The 21897-nt window shown below is 43.1% G+C and overlaps 1 protein-coding gene across 2 annotated transcripts in view; it reads left to right on the forward strand.

Annotated features, from left to right (window-relative positions):
- ksr2 (kinase suppressor of ras 2) overlaps positions 1 to 21897 on the forward strand; it is a 92954-nt gene that overhangs the window by 21926 nt on the left and 49131 nt on the right. For both annotated transcript variants that reach the window (XM_072708997.1, XM_072708996.1), the window contains exons 2-5: positions 4028 to 4168; positions 9997 to 10147; positions 20190 to 20225; positions 20473 to 20977. In XM_072708997.1, coding sequence (XP_072565098.1) covers positions 4028 to 4168; positions 9997 to 10147; positions 20190 to 20225; positions 20473 to 20977 — 833 coding nt within the window. The remainder of the gene's footprint in view (positions 1 to 4027; positions 4169 to 9996; positions 10148 to 20189; positions 20226 to 20472; positions 20978 to 21897) is intronic.

Genomic DNA, 21897 nt, shown 5'->3' on the forward strand with positions numbered 1-21897 from the left:
TGGTGGAATATCACTGTGTATGCCTGTGCCAACCATGATGGCATGCGGGAAAATGAAGTATGAACTAAGCTTAACACACCAACGTAAACGTTGCTAGGTGGTGATGTCATTATATGCAATTTGCTCTGCAGGCTGCAAAAATTAAACCGGTCAATGTCAAAATTCACTGTCGACTATATTTATTACTGATGTATTATAGAACGTTACTGATGAGTTGATTGAGTCCTGCCCATGAGTTTGCCAAGCAGTTTCGGTGAGTTTGTTTGTAAAACTGCCCTCCAAGTTGAAATTAGGAGACACCTACAGTGGAGGTGACATATGAAGTATTTACTTCAGCAGTTGGTTGAACATTTTGTGAGACAGTTTGATGTTGTACTGCATGCACCCTGATGGTGTTACTGTATGTGTATCTGCAACAGGCATCAGATCGTTTGCCAATAAGTGTCACGTTCTCATTTCGCAGAGAGTTATTTCCTGAGTGATAAAACAAATGCTCTCTGCAAACCACCGGTGTCGCGTTGCTGTGGCACCTTTCTCACCTTCCTCCCTCAGTCCATCTATTTAGCCAGAACACAACATTCCCTGTCTGGAATACCAGGGTTATAACGATGCAAAGAAGGATTGCAGAGAAATTGCTGGTTTGGAAAAATACTTTCAAAAAAGCCCAGCACGGGATACACTAAGCTGGTGATCCACAAGTTCACTAACAAAAGCAAAACAACCAGCAGGACGTGTATCTTTCTACCACAGTAAACAAGCAGAACAAATCTGTCAGAACTATTGTACTGTTTATCAAGTTTGGGGCATCCCTTTCGACCTATTTTTTAAATGAAAGTAATGAATAATGGATTAGGACACACGGAAGCTGCTCCAGTGCTTTAATCATTTAATCACTTAATCATTACTCACGGGGTGCGCTAGGTGTCCTACTCCTGGATTCATGCGTGTGATTTTAATACTGACCCTGACCCTGGCCTAGTTTTTTGCTGTGCTGTAGTCATTACATGAGCACCACCAACACCAACAAAGAACATCGTAAACGTAACCCATTTATCACTACACAGAAGTGAACCTTTTATTGTTGTTACACAAGACATGTTTTCACTCCCATGGTTTCCTGTAGAGATGCATTTAGACACTGATTTATAGTAGTAGATCTGTTTTATACCACAGTTACAAAACATAAAGCAACACTAACCCTAACCCTATTACCCAAACTAATGCTAGCCTTAACTGTAACTCTAAACCTTGTGGCAAATCTCTAACCCTAATTCTTATCCTAATAATAACCTTAACCTTTTTGCCAACCTTTACCATAATTCTGTAGCTACAATACCCCTACTCCACTGCTAACTCTAGTTTACTATCTACCCTAACCCTAGCTTTAAGTCTTATGCGAACCACGTTACACCTAAGCACAGCCTTACAGATTTTCTTGATTGCTGCGGCACATTTCATGAAACATACTTAACATTCTCAAGACTATACAAGCATTTCTCAAAACGGTTCATGTATTTAGCACAACACTATGGTTTAGCTGCAAAAGCCTGTAACTTACCCAAAACAATTAACTCATGTCTCAAAAGCAAATAATTCCACCAATGAATTAGTCAGTGCCACCAAAATTAAAAGTACAATTAGCATCATTTTAACCATGAGAGTCAAAACGCTTAGATATATTGTCAGTGCGTCAGTGTAAGTATGTCAGTGTAGGTATGACAGTGTAAGTATGTCAGTGTAAGTATGACAGTGTAAGTATGACAGTGTAAGTATGTCAGTGTAGGTATGACAGTGTAAGTATGCTCCTGAGCTCCGTAATTCTGAATGATAGTTGGTTCCCACTTTCTCATTGTCACTGACCAATCGTTCTTCTTTAGTGAACTGATACTTATTCCTGTCAGACACCCGTTTCAGCTTTGCTAAGCTCCATATTACTATATGTAAAGTTCACTGTTGAAAGAAAGTATGCATTTTTCAGATCTCAACTCACTGTACAGTAGGAAACAAAAAAAGTCAGACAGAACTTTTAACACAAAAAGAGCAAAATGGCAACACAAGAACAACAAAATCATGTACTGTGAGAACCAAGATACAACAATGCTGCATCACTGCAATTTAAGGAATATATATTTAAAAGTTTGGTGAACTGCTTTGCATATTTGTGTCTTACCGACATAAACCATTTTGACCGACAAGACTAAAGCAAATGAAAATTATGCCAAGCGATGACAATTATACAAAACACTGCATGCATGTTGTAAAACATTTGGAAATTTGTGTGAAACAATGAGAAATGATGTTCTGTGCAGAAGAGACATTATGGTGTGGGGGTTACACTCGTTGTTTTGCAAACGTTAGTTGTCATTTGAGAAATGTGTCAAAGCAATCAGGGAAAACTAAGCCTTACGGTCACCCTAACCCCAAACCCAGCTGCCTAAACACTTTTACAGATTTTCTCCATTGCTTTGGCACTTTTCATGAAACATACTTAACATTCTCAGAACACTAAGAACATTTCTCCAAAGTTCATACAAATAGCACAAAGGAATTGTTAAGCTGCAAAAGGCTGTAACTCACAAAACAATTAACTCATGTTTCAAAAGCAAATAATTCCATCAGATAATTAGCCAGTGCAATTACATACCTTCAGAATAGTTTTTATTATGACAGTCAAAATGCTTAGACATATTGTCATAATGTCAGCATAAGTATACTGGCTACCTCCACAATTCTGAATGAAGTTAAGGTTTCCCTCATTCTCAGTGTTACTGACTGATCATAATTATTTAGAAAACACTTATTCATATTATACTTATTCATGCCAAAAACACTAGTTTCAACATTACAAAACTTTGCATCACAGGATGTGATATTCACTGGTAAAAGAAAGTACTCGCATGCACATGTAACTTCTTTAGATCTGAAGACACAGTACAATAGTGAACAAAAAAGTCACATGGCACTATAACATAATGCACCATAACATGTAACTATGACACCAATGCAGCAAAATGGCAACAAAACCATGTGCTCTGGGAACCATAAACACAGCAATTCTGTGTCACTGCAATTTATGAAATATATTCTTGAATCATGTTTTGCATGTGGTGGCTTACATGATGACGATCACTTACATAGTTTTGAATGTAAACTTATTTCAATGAGAAAATACGTACTCTATTCTGACCGACAAGTCTTAAGCAACTGAACATTATGCCAAATGGAAGAGAAATGATATTCTGCTGTGCAGAAGTGACATCATGGTGTGGGGATCACACTCGATGTTTTGCAAATGTAATTGCTATTTGAGAAATGTGCCACTTGAGGCAATCGGGAAATGGCACTTTTAAGATATTTTTAATGTGTTTTTCATTACAATGAATATTTTTGGGAACTTTTATTATGGTGTTGGTGTCATTTTGAAGGTTTTTCACGTTTGGACAAAGTATATTTTGGTGTTTATATCCAGTAAGCTTGTTTGCGTGCTGTCGTCTTCACGCCAGAAAGTGCTACTCAGTGATGCTTGTTACTCCCTCTGGTGGACAAACAAACTTATTACATCTTCCGACCGTACCATAATTACATGCTTACTTTTTATGGTGCCTGTGACATTTTGGCGGCCAGAGATCGGTTATTCAACACGTTATTATATTCAACACGTTTGCTGTTTTTTTTTTTTAATTTTGTTTACAGGATTGTCATCTTGAGAACAACTGTTTCCTAGGTGCTCCAGAATTCAACAGCAAAACAAATGCAAAAAGCAAATAAGAAAGTAAAAAATAAAAAAGAAAGCTAATAAGCACGCAAAAATAATATTTTGTATACAGCTACAAAAATTATATTTTGTATAGAAATATATATGAAATGCTGATGGCGTTTTGTAAATCCATTTTGGACCATTTGCACACAGAAGATGACTAAAGGATTGAGGAATTATATGTCCGAAGGGATTGTCACATCTGAGTTTTGTGAAACATGTTGTGTGCCTTTACTGGATTCTTACTGACTTCATTTCCGCCTCTTTCAGGGCAAACTGGTGAAGTACTTTAGCCGTCAGCTGTCTTTCAAGCGACAGGTGGCGCTGCGGGACCGCAGTGCTGAGCTGGACGGCTTCCCTCACCTGGCCCACTGGTGCCGCATTGTTGACATGAGGAAGGAGGTGATCGAGGTGAGCTGGCCGGCCTGGGTCCCCCAGAACGTGGTGTGAGACGTTGGGCATACATCCAGACTCAAATGGTCAGACAGACTTTCACATACTCACAGGGCCAGATGTGTGCCTACGCAAATGTTTGTGTTCATGCCTTTGCGGGGACCACTACTTTTAGCATTTGCTAGCCAAAAAAGCAGATGGATATTGATAATGGAAAAAGCAAGTCAAGTGTTCTTAATGGGGAAAATGTAAAGTCATGTGATCCGGCCCATGTAACCAGCCTATCACTTCACCTATACCTTACTGAAGGTCATGGATTGGAATCTATGTATCCCTCATCCCCAGAAAACCCTAACCTATCCATTCAAATTGTTCTCTGGTGTCTACATAGAAGGTATGTGAACTTGGTTTGGCCAAAAAATGTACAGAAGTGGTTTTACAGGTCCATTTACTGCCCAATAATTTGGCCCTAGAATGAAACAGGTTGGTGTCCCTTATTTGGTGGGCTTATTAATATGTTCATGAGCTCCGCTGTGATTGGCGGGTTTACAGTGAGGCACTGTGATGGCTCACACAGAACCAATTTGCCATACGTAACTGTAATAGTTCCACTTCAGCCTACGCACAACATCAACATAATCATAATTTTGTTTTTAGCATTGTAACAAGTACATTGAAATTAATTATTTTTCATCTCACGCAGCAAATGATTTTACGACGGTAGCTTCGTCATGTAAGTTTTATCAAGAACTCCAAACAGCAAGCAGAGCATCTTGTAAATGTTTTGTTTGCAATGAATTTGGAGTTTCAATTAATTTTTTTTTACTAGAATATTGATTCGATATTTGTTTAGCTAATCAAAAGTAAGCTACAGGAAGCTACTTATATATACAGCCTGCTATTTAAGCTGTTGTCCTCCACTTCGTTCTTCACAATACCTGCATAACTGTTGAAGTCCGAATGTGCATGTCCATTGAGCTTGAAAGTGGGCTGGCATATCTTACTTTTGGGGGTGTGGTTAACTTAAGACTGTTGCATAACAGATAACAGTCTAGGAATTTCACTGACACTGTCTTGTCTACATTCATTCCTCTCCCTACTCCCAGTTCAGATCCCTGTCCTTCTTTTCATCCCATGTGTCATGTTGTTTTTCTCTCCCACCTGGTTTTCAGGGGCCACTCTCTATGTAGGGTCATTTTACCATTATGTGCCCCCAAAGACAGGCAGACAGATGAGCAGGCAGACAGACAGGCAGTCAGACAGAGACACAGACAGACAGGCAGACAGACAGGCAGTCAGACAGAGACACAGACAGGCAGACAGACAGGTAGACAGACAGAGACGCAGACAGACAGGCAGACAGAGCCACACAGGCAGTCAGACAGAGACAGACAGACAGAGAAAGAGACAGAGACACAGACAGGCAGACAGACAGAGACACAGACAGGCAGACAGACAGACAGACAGAGACACAGACAGGCAGTCAGACAGAGAGGCAGACAGGCAGGCAGTCAGACAGAGACACAGGCAGACAGACAGGCAGTCAGACAGATACACAGACAGACAGGCAGGCAGGCAGACAGGCAGACAGAGACACAGACAGACAGGCAGACAGACAGGCAGACAGACAGGCAGTCAGACAGAGACAGGCAGTCAGACAGAGACACAGACAGACAGACAGGCAGTCAGACAGATACACAGACAGGCAGGCAGGCAGGCAGACAGACAGTCCATGTTTTTGCCTCTTGCCAGCCAGAATGCGGACATGGCAGTGAGCTGGGAAGGAGCAAAAACATGGGCTGTCTGCGGGACCCCAAGGCCCAGGTTGGGAAAGAATGCTTGAGTTAACAAGCATTAACTCAAGCATTCTTTGAGTTTGCCATCCATCCATCCATCCATCCATCCATCCATCCATCCATACATCCATCTTCTGTGTACTTCTCATAGTGATAGTTGCAGTATTCCAGTAAACATATTGTTTAAATATAATATTTTTCCACAATAACAGTTTGTAGTGAAAGTGACTGTAACAGTGCAAACAAACAGCATATAACAGTCTTTTTTTAGCGTTGAACATACTCATACGCATAACTGTGAGACCGTTACCGGCTAGAATGCAAACAGAACCACGTGATGCAGTGACTTGGCAGTGAGGAGCCAGTTTATTTATGCTTTTTTTCCCTTTTTGAGGTTAGGCAGGGCTAACACAACAGGAACAGTGCAACCAAAACAGGGGCTTCCTGCTCACAGACGCAGGGGATCAATCTCACCGGAGGAGACTCTGGGTCTTGGGCCCGGCGTCAAATTTGTATCCGGGTTTCCAGGGGCGAAAAAGACAGAATGTACTGGGCCATACCCTTTCCCTCCACCAGGGGATCAATCTGAATAATCAAGGTCACATGACTCTCCTGAAATGGCTATTTCTTTGGCTGTGCACTCCCAGTGTTTCAGGCCATGGACTGACATAACTGTGAGAAACTCCTTCTTTTAGACCACACTCCATTATTTGTTTCTGCCTTCAATTTGACATATCTAACAGATAGTCAGGGAACAAATATGTGTCATTTGGTAGAAAAATTCAATGTTTCTCCTTGGGTGGCCAGACAGCCTGGCTTTAGGTGAGAACAGTCTGCTTTTTTAGCTCAATATCTTCCATCTAGTGCACAAACAGAGAAAAAAAGTTCAAGCTCCAGGCCCTGTCACAGAAATGGAGTGCAGGCTCAGGCCCTGTCCCTGAAATGGAGTGCAGGCTCAGGTCCTGTCACTGAAATGGAGGGCAGGCTCAGGCCCTGACACTGAAATGGAGCGCAGGCTCAGGTCCTGTCCCTGAAATGGAGTGCAGGCTCAGGCCCTGTCCCTGAAATGGAGCGCAGGCTCAGGCCCTGTCCCTGAAATGGAGCGCAGACTCAGATCCTGTCACTGAAATGGAGCGCAGACTCAGGCCCTGTCACTGAAATGGAGTGCAGGCTCAGGCCCTGTCCCTGAAATGGAGCGCAGACTCAGACCCTGTCACTGAAATGGAGTGCAGGCTCAGGCCCTGTCCCTGAAATGGAGTGCAGGCTCAGGTCCTGTCACTGAAATGGAGTGCAGGCTCAGGCCCTGACACTGAAATGGAGTTCAGGCTTAGGCCCTGTCACTGAAATGCAGTGCAGGCTCAGGCTCTGTAACAGAAATGGAGTGCAGGCTCAGGCTCTGTCACAGAAATGGTGTACAGGCTTAGGCCCTGTCGCAGAAATGGAGTGCAGGCTCAGGCTCTGTCACAGAAATGGTGTACAGGCTCAGGCCCTGTCCCTGAAATGGAGTTCAGGCTTAGGCCCTGTCACTGAAATGGAGTGCAGGCTCAGGCTCTGTCACAGAAATGGAGTTCAGGCTTAGGGCCTGTCACTGTAATGGAGTGCAGGCTCAGGCTCTGTCACAGTAATGGTGTACAGGCTCAGGCCCTGTCCCTGAAACGGAGTTCAGGCTCAGGCCCTATCACTGAAATAGAACACATGCTCAGGTCCTGTCACTGAAATGGAGTTCAGGCTCAGGCTCTGTCACAGAAATGGTGTACAGGCTCAGGCCCTGTCACTGAAATGGAGTGCAGGCTCAGGCCCTGTCCCTGAAATGGAGATAACACCAAGAAATAACATCAGGAAATAACACTGAAGAATAACACCAGGAAATAATATTCTTCAGTGTTATTTCCTGTTATTCTTCAGTGCTATTTCCTGGTGTTATTTTCCTGGTGTTATTTTCCTGGTGTTATTTCCTGAAGAATACTCAGCAACACCAGGAAATAACACCAGGGAATAACACCAGGAATAACCTGTTGTTATAACACCAAGAATAACACCAAGAAATAACATCAGGAAATAACACCAGGAAAATAACACCAGGAAATAACAACAGGAAATAACACTGAATAACACTGAAGAATTACACCAGGAAATAACAGCAAAATATGCAGATCTGGTGGCTGTGCAGGCCATGGGAGGTGTTCAACGTCACTTTCATGTTGATAAAACCACTCTGTGACCAGTTTTGCTCTGTTTATTGGTGCAATATCATCCTGATACACGGCACCACCTTCGGGATACAATGTTTGAACCATTGGATGAACATGGACGTCCAGAATGGTTTGGTAGACATTGTGATTGACGCACCCATATAGAACAAGCAGTGGACCTAGGGAATGCCATGATATTGCAGCCCAAACCTTCGCTGATCCACCCCTGTGCTACACTCTTGGTAGGCAGCAGTAACTGCGGAAAGTGAAAGTGACGCAAAGTCTGGAGGATTAATTACAGGCTCGGTACATGAACTGCAAAGGAAAAAGTGTGGATACAATATTTCGGTGTATTCATGGCTAAGTACAAGTGTAATTCACATGCTTATTATTCATCATTAATTATTATATATTGAAAGGACTGTCTGAGTCTGTTCTGTGCCTGTAATACTGTCAGACTTCACACTGGCCCATGTGCCACGTTCACTGTTGATGTCCAGTGCCTCTGCCGTAGTGGCTGGTTTGCCTAATGTGAAAGGATAGGTATGGCCTTTAGGATACGTTTCCACATTGCATCTTTAAACCAAACAATAATTTTGTCATCAGCTTACTTCTCATTAATTATATAGCACAAATAACAATAAAATGGCTTGGTGTCTCCGTTTTACTTTTGCAAAAAAGAAGACACTGGGATCAGGAAACCAATAGATGCGTCAAAACATCGCAAATATGCACAAAGAAAGTACTCTAACTGTAGAACGAATGAATGAATGAATGAAAGTTACATTTATATAGCACTTTTCAAGACACCCAAAACGCTCCACAGAACCAATGGGGAGCCACTTAAACCACCACCAATGTGTATTGATGATGATGTGACAACAGCCATTCTGCACCAGTACACTCACCACACAGTAGCTAAGGTGTTGAAGGGGCAGGAGAGAATTATGTTTTGCTGAAACAAAGCGAAATCCTAGACATTTCAGGTATTTTTAGATCTCAAACAAAAGGGGTCTCTGAAAAAGAGTACATATGCATGGTTCCCCTAAGTAACTTCAGTCACCACAAAACAGAATGGGGATCAGCAGCTGCTGTAGTGTTAGCATGCTAATAAAAGCTAAGCTGGTGTTTACCAGCTTCCGGAGATCAGTACTGTTATGTGCGGAAATGAACTCATAGAAACACTAGTAATTTTCGCACTAGTCTTACCTTTTACAAAGTGACCTGCAAATGCTCCAGCACTGTTAAGGTTCTTCTCAGTGAGATCCGCTCTTGAAATGTTGTGTAAATATTGTTGGCAGCTCTTTCGCTAGATAAAATGGAGATAAATTTATTTTGCGATTTGGTGAATCTTAAAGGACACTTCACCTTTGTGTTGAACACAGCCGACAGCAGCACACCTGACCATGATGAATGTGACAAAAGAGCACAGACAGTACGCATGGAGTTTCACACCGAAGCGGAAACAAGGCACCAAAATGGCGGATGACGCCTTTGTTTGGTGTGGATGATACTGTGTGACATCATATGCAGCCCTCGTCATTTAGCCACCATGACTGCAAAAGAAAATCAGTATATATTGACATTAGTGAAATGTGGCTGTGATTGTTGCTAATGAAAGATATTTTATCAAGATGGCTAAGAGATCCTGGTGTGCAGATATCTTCTGAAGCATGTGATTTAAGATTTGCTGGGTTTTTGTGTGTGTGTGTGTGTGGGGGGGGGGTGGTTGGTGCAGGGATACCTGACTGTTTGCTCCAGCGTTCTGTTTTCCCACGTCTCATCGTACATACTGCCTTTCTGGAACGTTCTCAGGGTTGGGTCTCCTGTATCACGCACCCCCCTCCCTTCTTTTCAGGAGATCGGCCCGTGCCAGCTTACCCTGGAGGCGCTGCTGGACATGAGCGACGAGCAGGTGTGTGAGACTGTGCAGAAGCTGGGCGCCAGCCCCGAGGAGTGCGCTCGCCTCAACGCCTCGCTGTCCTGCCTGCGCAGCGTCCACCAATCAGGTGAGGTGCCTTGGCATTACTCCCCCCTACTGGCTAGAGAGCAAAAGACATGCAAACTAGTGAAAGCATATTTTCCTGATTATAGTTTTTAACTGTGCTGCTTTAGTTCAATAGTTACTACAAGGACTACAGATGTAAACTAGCGATTGTGCTATAATCTGGCTCATTTACAATCATTTCTTGATTATTTCATTGTAGTGTTTGTTCATTAATGTGCATTGTCCCAAATAAAATTAAAAAAAAATATATGCACTCAAACTTACTCTGCACTGCAACACATTTTCACGATACAGTAAAATCCTGTTATAGTGCACTCGCTTATAATGGAATATCATCTATAACGGACAAGGTCCGCTGGTCCCGGCCGTGCGCCTTTAAGAACATGCAGAAAAGGCATTTCGCTTATAATGGACAAACAATTTGGTTCCCAGGGCCGCTTTTAGCTGTAGTTTTGTTCGGCTGTAACGGACATGCAGCTCCACCTACGAGGTGTGTGGCGTGCCGGTGATATCCAGCGCAGATACGTACGTAGTCGGGATTATTAATAGTCACGCATCTGGTCAGGTAAAGTTGGATTACTACATGTACAATATAATAATCTATACCACAAGTGTGTCTGCTGAGGTGTGGCATGAGTAAATGGTGTCCTGTAGTTGTGTTCTGGGCATACAGCAACTCTGGATGTAACGGACTGTTTTGCCAGGTCCCTTAAAGTCCATTATAACAGGATTTTACTGTATTCACAAACTTTAAGAAAGCTTTTGGTTATTTATTAGAAGTTTTGTGTTGCTCATGTGTCTGATGCCCTGACAAGCTCTAGACATAAAAACCAGGAACATGAATAATTAGTCTAGTGTTTCGGTATATGATTGGCGTAATAATATTAATCTGGTTTTAATGGTTTTTTCCCTCTAACTATATTTAATGTGCAGATAAACTTTGAAGAGCTTAAAATGCACATAGATATTCAGTAGGAGAGGATTAAGTACAGAGAACGGAAGCAGAGAAAATCTGACTGAATCATCTGTCATTCAGAAATATGTGAGGGGCTGTCGGCTGGCTGGATTCTCACTGCCCTGTGCAGATTATGTGGTAATTGCAGAGCTTGGTGGGATAGTTACAAGGGCCTGCACACTTGGGTCCCACACAGAGTTCACACTTGATTACAGAAAACCCTCCCTTAATAGTCTGCACCTGCATTTATGGACATCACGTAAGTGAGGCATTCGAGGAAGGTTAGGCACTTAAAATATACTACCGTTGATAAACTGAGCATTTCTACGTGCGACTTCCTGGAATATTCCTATAAATGTGAAGTTTTTGGAATGTATGGACAACTCTTATTCTCTGTAAATAGCAAACGGGTATTTCCTACCTATGCTCGGGGGACAAAGTAACGGAATAATTTTTGTAATACACAGTCACAGTCTTTGTTGAAATTTAGATTAGTCAAATTCAGCACATGATGCTCAGGTGAGTTATGGGGAAATTTGTAACATTGTTCCATGTACTTGTATTATGCAGGAAGGCCAGGAGCCCGAAAGCACAGGGCACAGGGCTTGGGTACCCTCTGGATGGGATGCCGGTCCCTCACAGGGCACAGGGCTTGGGTACCCTAATTTTTATCCAGTCTGTTCATATTAATGCTAATGTCACAGTTTTAATATTTTGTAGATGTTTGTTGTATTTTACCTTATATACTGAAACACACAGCAATATTTTCTGATAGAACAGTGGGTTTCAGGTTCGAGAGGCAGGACTAGCAGCTATTAAGGTACCCTTTGGCAAAATCTTTTTTTACCTCATTCAATAAAATATCCAGTACATAGAACTGTACACTAGAGGGCGATAGATACTTACTGATAAGTTCTTGATTGCAGAATTTGTTGTTCGTGCAATTATCAGGAACTGCCAGAAGATGGCAGCATATTGACATAAAGCTGTTAAATTGTTCGTGGGTGTAGGTGGGTTTTGTGTTTACTGGCTTTCCCATATGTTGTGCCTCACAATGGTAAGTATAAAAAGGAAAGAAAAAAATATTATTTATCTCTACCCAAATCCTCTTCACTTTCTTGCTGTTGCCTGTGCATTACTGTTCATCATTCAAAATATCAAATGTATTTCATGAGTCACAGAAATGTTGGTAGACCTAGTCACAGTCACAGTTCCTGGGCGGGCTGATGACATCACAGACAGAATCAAATATTATTTTGCCATTACTGATGGACTTATTTTTGGAAATTAACCACCAGGAATCACAGTAGAATTCAGAATAAAAGTCAAATTCCTTCAAAAAGAAACCCTCTTTGACATATTTTAGCATCAATGTCACATTTCAGGGACTGTAAGTCAGCCCTTATTTTTTCACTTTAACGATAATATGAAGAAACCAGTTAACTTGAATAAGTTAGTAGCCCCCAACTTGCTAGTCACACACATGTAGTTCTTTTTTTCTTTGTCTGGTTATAACTTAGTGACTAACCATAATTCACAGTCTTATCTGAGTGGTCATGTGGGTTTTTGACAATGATGGTGTGTCAGGATCGGTCATGAGGCCGCTGCTTATCTGACTGACATCCTCCATGTGGGTTTGGCTGTCGTTCCTGTCGGAGTTGACGCTCCATGGCTGTCTCTTAGAAGGCATCAAGCTGGGCGTCTTCAGATCTCACACCGACCCTTGAAGATGCGTGCAGGATGAGGCTGTTTCTCCAAAATCCATTTATTTAGATCAGGGGTTTTTAGCCTTTTTAAACCAGGGACCCTCAAATGAAAACAGGCCACAGTGGGACCCGCACCACTAATGCGTGATTGTATACTTTATGAAGTACTGCAGACTTTAGGTTGAATACCTCTGCTTTGGGAGGCTTTTTTGATCGGTTCAACATCCTTGAAACAGAAACGACAGCCTGTCAAATTAATGTGGGAATCCAAACATGGGAGACAGAGACGTTGTTTCTCTCGGAGGAGAGACTCTTTGGTAAAATCCGAGCCTAACGACCATCCCTGAAGGATGTGTTGTTGACTTTCGTTAGACTGCAAAAGTCTGCTTTTGGATATGAACAAATAAGGTGACCAGACAGATATGCAATTACAAAATCCAGCTGGTTATATAATTAATTGCATCTGTCCTTTTTTTGCAATCATCTTATGCTTTTCATAGCATCCACCTGGCAGAGCCTTGCGTGACGTCGCAGGGAGCATAATGATTAGCGAGACCATTTCACTCTATTAAAGATAATAAAGTCTCAAAACAGGCACTCAGCTATGGGTCAAATGCATCACGTTTGTAATTCTGCTGTAATCGTTTTCCGAGTTCAGGAATGAGGGTCACAGCAACGAATGGGCCGTCACGTGAGGAACCCGGGTGAGGGACACTCAGGAGTCGGCACGCATTTTTGAGGAATGATAAAAGTACAATAAAGGAAATACATTGGCATGTAAACAGTTTTACACTGATGCTATATTACGTATAATATACTGTAGTTATTTGTTTCACGCGGTCGTGAATATCACGCTGAATTCTTCGCCTGGCTGGTAATTGCAGGTGCACGTTTGGCAGACATGTCCGCTAAGTGCTAACATGCCTCGCGGAAGCATCTAGAAGGTGAGGCAAGCATGGGGTGAGATAACGGAGAATACGTCTAATTAAAAGGAGCTGGTGTATGCAGGTGCATGGGGCATTACTCACCACGCAGCGCGGGATGTGGGGGCGGCAAGCTCCGCGTGGGCACTGAGGATCATTTATCATCTGAAACACATTAGTTGGGGGGGGGGGGGTTCTCTTTTACAGCGACTGCCTGCCTCTGGTCACATGGGTTAGTGTCCACAGAGCAGTTGGCTAACCAGTTATCTTTCACTAGCTAGGCTCAGCTGACATTAACCATCCGGGGATCTGCAGGACCTTCAGATACCTGACTCAACTGCACCAGGATGTGCAACTCAGCTTCAGCTTCAGCTTCCTAATTATATATCAAAGGCGGTACCTCCAAGTTAGACCCGACAAAATGAGCCAGTGTCACCGAGAGCCACGTGCCAGCCTCTACGGGGGTATCGGTGGCCAGGGTCACCCACGGCTCTCAGGGACAATAACGACGGCTCACTTGTTAGTGTGATCTTTGTTGACACGTTACAGCTACTGTATAAAAAAAAAAAAAAAACTAGCAAATGCTTGACCAAGTCAGGCAATAAGTCCGTTGATGTTTGTCTGTCTTTGGAGTAAAAAGGGGTCAGGCCACAATCCAAGCCGTGACATATCAGGCGTATTGCATTTAAAAGTAAATCAGGTAGCAGTTTTTATACCCTGAGTTTATTAGCTATGTTAAGTAAATATAATTTTTCGTGATTGTTTATTGTGCCTCTGTTCTTATGAGTCTCAGTAATGTGTAATTGGGTAATTTTTGAACAATTGCTGAATAGCGGTTGATGGTACGGATTGGTGCTGGAGATTTGGGAACAGGATGGCCCTTTGCTAACAACATCACTAACGCGACAGCGGCTTACAGTGTTAAGGGAGGACATGGAAAAGATGATCCTCGAGACTGGCCAGTCCGGCTAAGTCCCCCTGAGACACGCCGCCGCCATTCAACAACAACAGTATCAGCTTTGTCGTAATTCCGCCGTCATTACGAGCTGGTCTTCTGGAATCGTGAATCCCATCTGAAGTCGGAGTTGCAGATTAATGAGAATAGCTGGCTTTTCTCACCATTAATCAGGCTAAAAATGAACAATCATAAATCTCTTTGACTGCTGCATTGTTGTCCATAAGCGTAGCCGGTGCTGGGGATGGGGGGGGGCCTTTCTATGAACCACGTGGGGGGGCTGTGACCTCCTCAGCCTGCTGCTGACATATTCACGTGGCACTATGGAGTGGGCAGGTATATTCACACCTCACTCTGGAGTGTGTGGCTGAGTCATGTGGGAACACAGTGTGGACCAGATACAGGGGATTATGCATGCATCCATCCATCCATCCATCAGATCTGTCTGTCTGTCTGAAAAACAGATATGATGGTTCATATAATATGCATTAAATAAATTTTAAATTATTACCACAAATATTTGAAGATATATATGTACAGGAGTAATTCTTATTTCTTTGTTTATATTTTCTTGATTGCTTTGACACATTACTTAGCATTATCACTATAAAAGTATCCCCTACATCAATTTTGCATACAGCGCAACAGTATGGTTAAGCTGCAGGAGACTGTAACTCAACACACTCATGTCTCAGAAGCAAATCATCCCATCAATGAATTAGTCAGTGCCATTAAAATGAAAGTACTGTCAGAATAGTTTTGACCATGACAGTCAAAATGCTTAGACATATTGTCAAAATGTCAGCACAAGTATGAATGAAGTGAAGGTTTCCTGCTTTCTCCATGTTACTGACTGATCATACTTGATATGTACAGTATGTCTGCAAAAAACACCAGTTTCAACATTACACAGGACACAAGACTTTGCATTACAGTATGAAAAGTTCACTGGTACAGTTTTACTCAATTACGTTGACACATTTCATGAAACATACTAACCATTCTCACAATTATAAGAACGTTTTTCAAAACAGTTTATGTTTAAGCTGCAAAAGGCCGTAACTCACAAAAAACAATGAATGTCTGAAAAGCAAATAATTTGATCAATGAATTATAGTTGCTGAAATGAAAAGTTCAATCAACATTGTTTTAACCATGAGAGTCAATGCTTAGATATATTGTCAGTATGTCAATGTAAGTATGACAGTGTAAGTATGCTCCTGAGCTCCGTAATTCTGAATGATAGTCGGTTCCCACTTTCTCATTGTCACTGACCGATCGTTCTTCTTTCGTGAACTGATACTTATTCCTGTCAGACACCAGTTTTATTGAATGGCTCTACAGTACAGTGTGTAAAGCTCACTGGAAAACACATGCATATTTCAGATCTCAAGACACAGTACAATAGTGAACAAAAACTCACATCACTGTATAACACTAATACAACAAACTGGCAACAATATCATGTCTTACAGGATCCAAAAACACAACAATGTTGTATGACTGCAATTTATGAAATATACACAAAACGAACCGGATAAAACAAGAAGAGCATATACTGTACTAAACACATCTAAGCACATTAATCAAAACAGTAATTTGTAAAGTAAGAAAATTAATGTATCCAAACAATGTGTAAAGTTAAAAAAAACATCAATTCAACGATAGTCCGCTTCTTCCGTGTGCCACGCCCCTTCATTAACCCCATGTGGAATCCCCGTGTGATCAGCTGTTTCTGGTTGTTGTCATTAGTCCTCTGTATTTAGTCCGCATTTCAGTTTGTTTCCCCAGTCCGGTCATTGTATTGTCCGTCTGCGTTTTGCCTGCCTTACCTGTAATTAAACCCCGTATTCCCCGATACCCTGATGTCTGCGCCTTTGTCTCCATTCCATCCCCGCTCGGCACAAGCACATTATTATAATTAAATGTATTAATGGTTTATAATTAATATTTAAAATAGTTAATAAGAAATCTTTATTTTTAAATGTATTTTATAATATAATAAGAATTACTGCTACTGTCTAAATGTATTTTTACTGTCTAAATATATGTATTCAGCTAGTGTAAACATGCACGATGCTATCACAGTGAATGCGAGGCTGAGACTGAAGCGTTACCCTTTGCCGTGTGACTCATTTCCCCGCGCGTACAAGTTATCTTAGGTCGGCGTTCATGGTTTGACTTCTGAGATTCAGATCGAGTTCTAGGTAATTTTTTTTTGAACTGGTTGGTTCGACCTTTAAGAAATTCGAGTTCTAATGAGTTCGAGAATTGAGGTACCACTGTATTCTTCAATCATTCTGAAAGTTTGGTGTGAACTGTTTTGCATGCGGTGACTAACATGATGCTCACACACACACACACACAGTATATATATATATATGTATATATATATATATATATATATATATATATATATATATATATATATATATATATATATATATGTATATATATATATATATATATATATATAGAGAGAGAGAGAGAGAGAGAGACAGAGAGAGAGTGTGTTTTGAATGTAAAATTATTTACTTTATTTCACTGTGAAACTAAATAAGCTATTTCAAAGAAGTAGACATAAGCAACTGAAGATTATGTCAAATGGTACGAATTGGTCAAGACCATTTGCATACATGTACTAAAACCTAAAACATTTGGAAATTTGTGTGAAACCATGAGAAATGATTTTCTGCTGTGCAGAAGTCACATTATGGTGTGGGGATCATACTCGTTTTGCAAATGTAATTACAATTTGAGAAATGTGTCAAAGCAATTGAGAAAAACTGTAAAACCATTTTAACTTGACAAAACCTTTTATAAAAATGCCTGCTTATAACACAAGTGCATGTTGCCGAGTGGGAGAACAGTAAACTTACTGCTAACTGTAAATACCACTGAAATGTCACTGTGGTAGATGAAGACATTCGAGTCTTGCTCATGACTTTAGGGCCGTCTGATACTCAGTTGCTGTTTATGGCCGAGTTCGCAAAGAAAGTTTCTCTTGAATCCACGTGATGGTGAGAGTCGTTTTCCTTGGGGCTTTCAAGTGAACACTCCAAACCCACCACGTCCCAATAAGTAGCCTGTGTCACTAATTAAAAGCCGTACATTTCGAGCACACAGTTCAGGAGACCTGCAGCACTCGACCTCCCCGGCCTGCCCACCCACTCCTCCGGGTCCACGGGCTGACTGGGAGGGAGTGCTGGTAGAAGGGTCCTTCTTGAAGGGCTCCCAGAATCCCCTGCCCACTCCATAGTGCCTCTCCCCCTTGGATTTTAAGATATTTAATTATGTCAATCCCATATAGCCAGTAAATGAACAGAGCCAGCAGTTAGTATGCAGAAACCTTCAGGCTGAGGTTCTCCAACAGTGCCGCCCTGTGGGGCTGGTTCTCAGAGAAACCCCAGATGGAGCCCGAGCCAGGGGCAGCTGTCGAGGCGTAGGATGACCAGAGTCACTGGATGAGGCCTGGAGGGCATTCACTGGCTCAATACCATTCCATTTTCACTCTCTAAGAAATGCCCAAATAAGACTTGAATTGATTCATATGTGCGTGTGTTTGGCAGTGGGGTGGTCACACTACGGTATAAATGTGATTGCAGCATTAGGTTGTGTGATTGAGCTTTTATACCCATTTTGACTCATTTTATTTTGATACAATGTCCCTGCCAATATGGTTACTCCAAAGCTTTCAATGGTTTAGAAACAATGTTGCAGGTGCATTTCAGACCGTAATCACAGGAATGGTAACACAGACAGATAGAACAGCTGGCGTTATTATAGAAAAGACAACTGACACAAGAAAAGAAAAACTTATTAAGCTGATACAGGTGGATGGAAGAACACCAACGTGATTTGGTGTCGGGCCAGATAGCTGCCCAACACTCAGGGCAAGCTGACATCTTCCAGGTCAGGAAGGTAGGTGCTAAATGTTGTTTGAAGGGAAATTGAAAGCGGCCATCAGCTTTTCCTCTATTAGGTCAGGTAGTGATGTTTACCAGGACAGCTTCTGACATGCCATCTACTGAATGGGTTATGTTGTTTTGCCTGTATCTTCCGTACACATGGGAATGCGAGTGACTGCAGGCTTGTTAATTTTCTATTCTAATGAGTTTTGTTTGAGGAAGAACACAGATATTGGTTTGATGGTATGCTCGGTCGCCTCAGCTCTTCCACGCAGGATGCTAAGGGTCAGAAACTGCTTTTGGGAATTGCAGATTTGTGTTTTACTTTGTTGCCCGCCTGTCATTCGCACGCATTAGTGATGCCGACGGCGATGTCTCCGTTCATGCCGCTGATTGTAATCACACAGAGGAGGGATGCTTGTTATGCATTACAATGTGGTAACATAGTGAGCAGTAACAATCATCACCAATATATGGACAGTTTTGTGCACAGGTGCCAAACTCATGAGCAGTGTACCTGACAGCTTACGCTTATATATATATATATATAAGTCTTTATATTATGTTATGTTTTGTCCAAATATGACCTAAATGCTTCGGAAGTCATACCATAATATTAAAAGAGTGCTAGTTAATAAATCATCGGTTTATAACTAGTTAATCCGAGCGGTAAATTACACACGCATTGACTGATTTTGTGTTGATACACTGCGGTCTGAATGAACCACACTCCATCTCCATGTAGAGGCGTCATGTGACGTCATTATTGAAATGTAGGGTTTTGCAGTGTTGACAGCAATTTACAGAGCTGTAACAAATTCAGACCGCTGTTGACAGAAGACACTGCATGCTCCAGTTTGCGCCTGCAGTCAAGGACATGCAGGGCAGGCGGTTTGGTGAACTGGCATCTGGAAATTGGCCGTAGTGTGTGTGTGTGCCCTTTGGTGGAGTGGTGCCTGCCTTGTGCTCTACGCTGCCAGGGACAGACTGCAGCCCCTTTAACCCTGTACTGGTTGGAAGATAGATGGGTGAAGAAAGAAACAACCTGGAGATGCAAAATCATTCCATTCCCTCTCTTTTTTCTGTTAAAGAAGCTATAATATATGACTGTAATGCAGTTACTTTTGTGGTTCTCACCCCAGTGCTCAATGTTCCACTGCCCACACACCTGATTTACTCGTCAGCTAATTATAAAGCTGCTGATTAGTGGGCTTAGGCACGCAGGTAGTGGGGGGGCTACATTGAGAGCCACTGTGTTGAATTGTGAGTTTGGACCTTCACCTGCACACAGATATCATCCTGTTTTCTGAGCGCAGTCTAGGACTTCCAGGTCAATTATTTATTATGTGTTTTTATGAATTTACCTGCAATCGGCCAGGAAATTAAATATGTTAATTATGTATCATACACCTGTAATATAGTGAAGTGTTATGTCAGTATGACTTTACTATTAATAAATATGAAATATGTTTGCATTTGATTCAGTCCGGTAATATACTTGTTTCAACAAAAGGGTTATAATTTTGAACTTTGTTATTAAGGCTACCCCTCTTTCAAAGCACTAAATCTATGTTTTTGTTTGTGTTTTTTTCCAAGAACAACTGGAGGACGACAAGCTGCACGATAATGGAGGTGAGATATTCTCCCGCGCAAGCAAACGCGTCCCTTGGGTGTAATCTGCTCCTTACTGACCGTCACATGCCCCCTCCCTTTCATAACTCACACGCGGCACCAGACCGCCGTTTCCGTTGGCGCCACCCATCACTGCCTATGGCCGCCGCGTGCCCGCGGCCCTCTGCTGCTCGTTGTTGCTTTGTCTCCTCCTCCTCCCCCCCCCCATCCATCTGACCCGCTCGACTTTCTTTTCCGGCCCTCCCAGAAAGTGGCCCGGCCAAGCAAGACTGGGCGATCCAGTGGCCCGCGTCCGAGTCGGGGAAGGAGAACGCGCCCGCCTGCCCGCAGGAGCCCAGCCAGTGGATGCGTTTCCAGCTCTCCCAGAGCCCCAAGGTCCAGTCCAAATACAGCCAGCCGTTCAGCCCCAGCCCGCAGACCCTGGCGCCCTCCTACAGCCACGTGGATCGGCTGACGGTGGAGGCGCATGCGGCGCTCTTCCCCGTGCTGGACACCGGCCATCGCTCTCTGCCTCCCTCGCCGCGCCAGCGACACTTCCCCCACACGCCCCCGAGGACGCCCCTGGTGGTGCACACCATGACGCCCCCCGGTACGCCGCCTGCCAGGAGGAGAAACAAGGGCAAGGCCCCCGGCACGCCCCCGCCCTCCACCCGCAAGCTCATCCACCTCCTGCCCGGCTTCACCGCGCTGCACCGCAGCAAGTCGCACGAGTTCCAGCTGGGCAACCGCATGGAAGACGTCCAGACGCCCAAGTGAGTCAGACCGTCCCTCCCCGCGGGCCGCATTCTCACGGGTGCTGCTTATAAACTGACCTTGGAGCAGATCATCTGCAGGTGGAGTGTGAGTCGCTCAGGGAACACCATGCTTTTAGGTGCCCCGGGTCATTCGCTCAGAGCGAAGCATTGCATCGCATTCACATTTATCAATTTTGCAGAGATACAGCCGTCAAGGGGCCAGTTAGTTATAAGTGCAGCTAGGCTGAGCTTCCAATGAATGTGCAGTAACAAGGAAGTAGCACTGGAGCTTTGCAGCACCTTTCAAACGCAGCAAGGACCTTGATGGTTAAGAGGGGAACTGATGAGCTCATCCCACCATCTTCACTCGTGAGCAGTGTCTGGAGGGAGACTTCTCACATGGTGGAGGGATATAGGTTGCTGATCAGAGATGGTGAGATGGGATGTAGGTCTTCTCCAGCATCTTGAAGCAGATGGGTGCCTGTCCGTTAATGGCTCTGAAAGCCAGCACCAAGGACTTGAACTTGATGTGAGAGCCAGTAGTCAATGTAGTCAATGAACATAGACAAGGAGCAGGTTACAGAAAATAATCCCTGCAGGTAAATGAACAGAGGAAGTGATGCCAATCCTGAAATGGGGATTTACGCATGCCAGCCCAGCCTTCCATCTTCTGTCCACTGCAGTCGAACCCGTTTCCTTCATCTCTCTTATTGGATCACGCTGCCTTTGCCCTGTAGGCCATCGTCAGAGATGAACGTTTAACTCTTCAGAAGAGGACAGGCCCAAAGCCCGAATTCCTGCCGGCCGGCCGCGTCTGGCGGAGCCGTGATCCAATTTGCCCTGTCTAGTGTAACAGTAACCAGAGGATGCTACAGGTAGCCGGGAAGGGGGCCCCAGAGGAGCTGGAGCCACAGCAGTAATCCGGTTACGCGGCAGAA

The sequence above is a fragment of the Paramormyrops kingsleyae genome, chromosome 2, assembly GCF_048594095.1.
Source record: "Paramormyrops kingsleyae isolate MSU_618 chromosome 2, PKINGS_0.4, whole genome shotgun sequence".
NCBI classification, from domain to species: domain Eukaryota; kingdom Metazoa; phylum Chordata; class Actinopteri; order Osteoglossiformes; family Mormyridae; genus Paramormyrops; species Paramormyrops kingsleyae.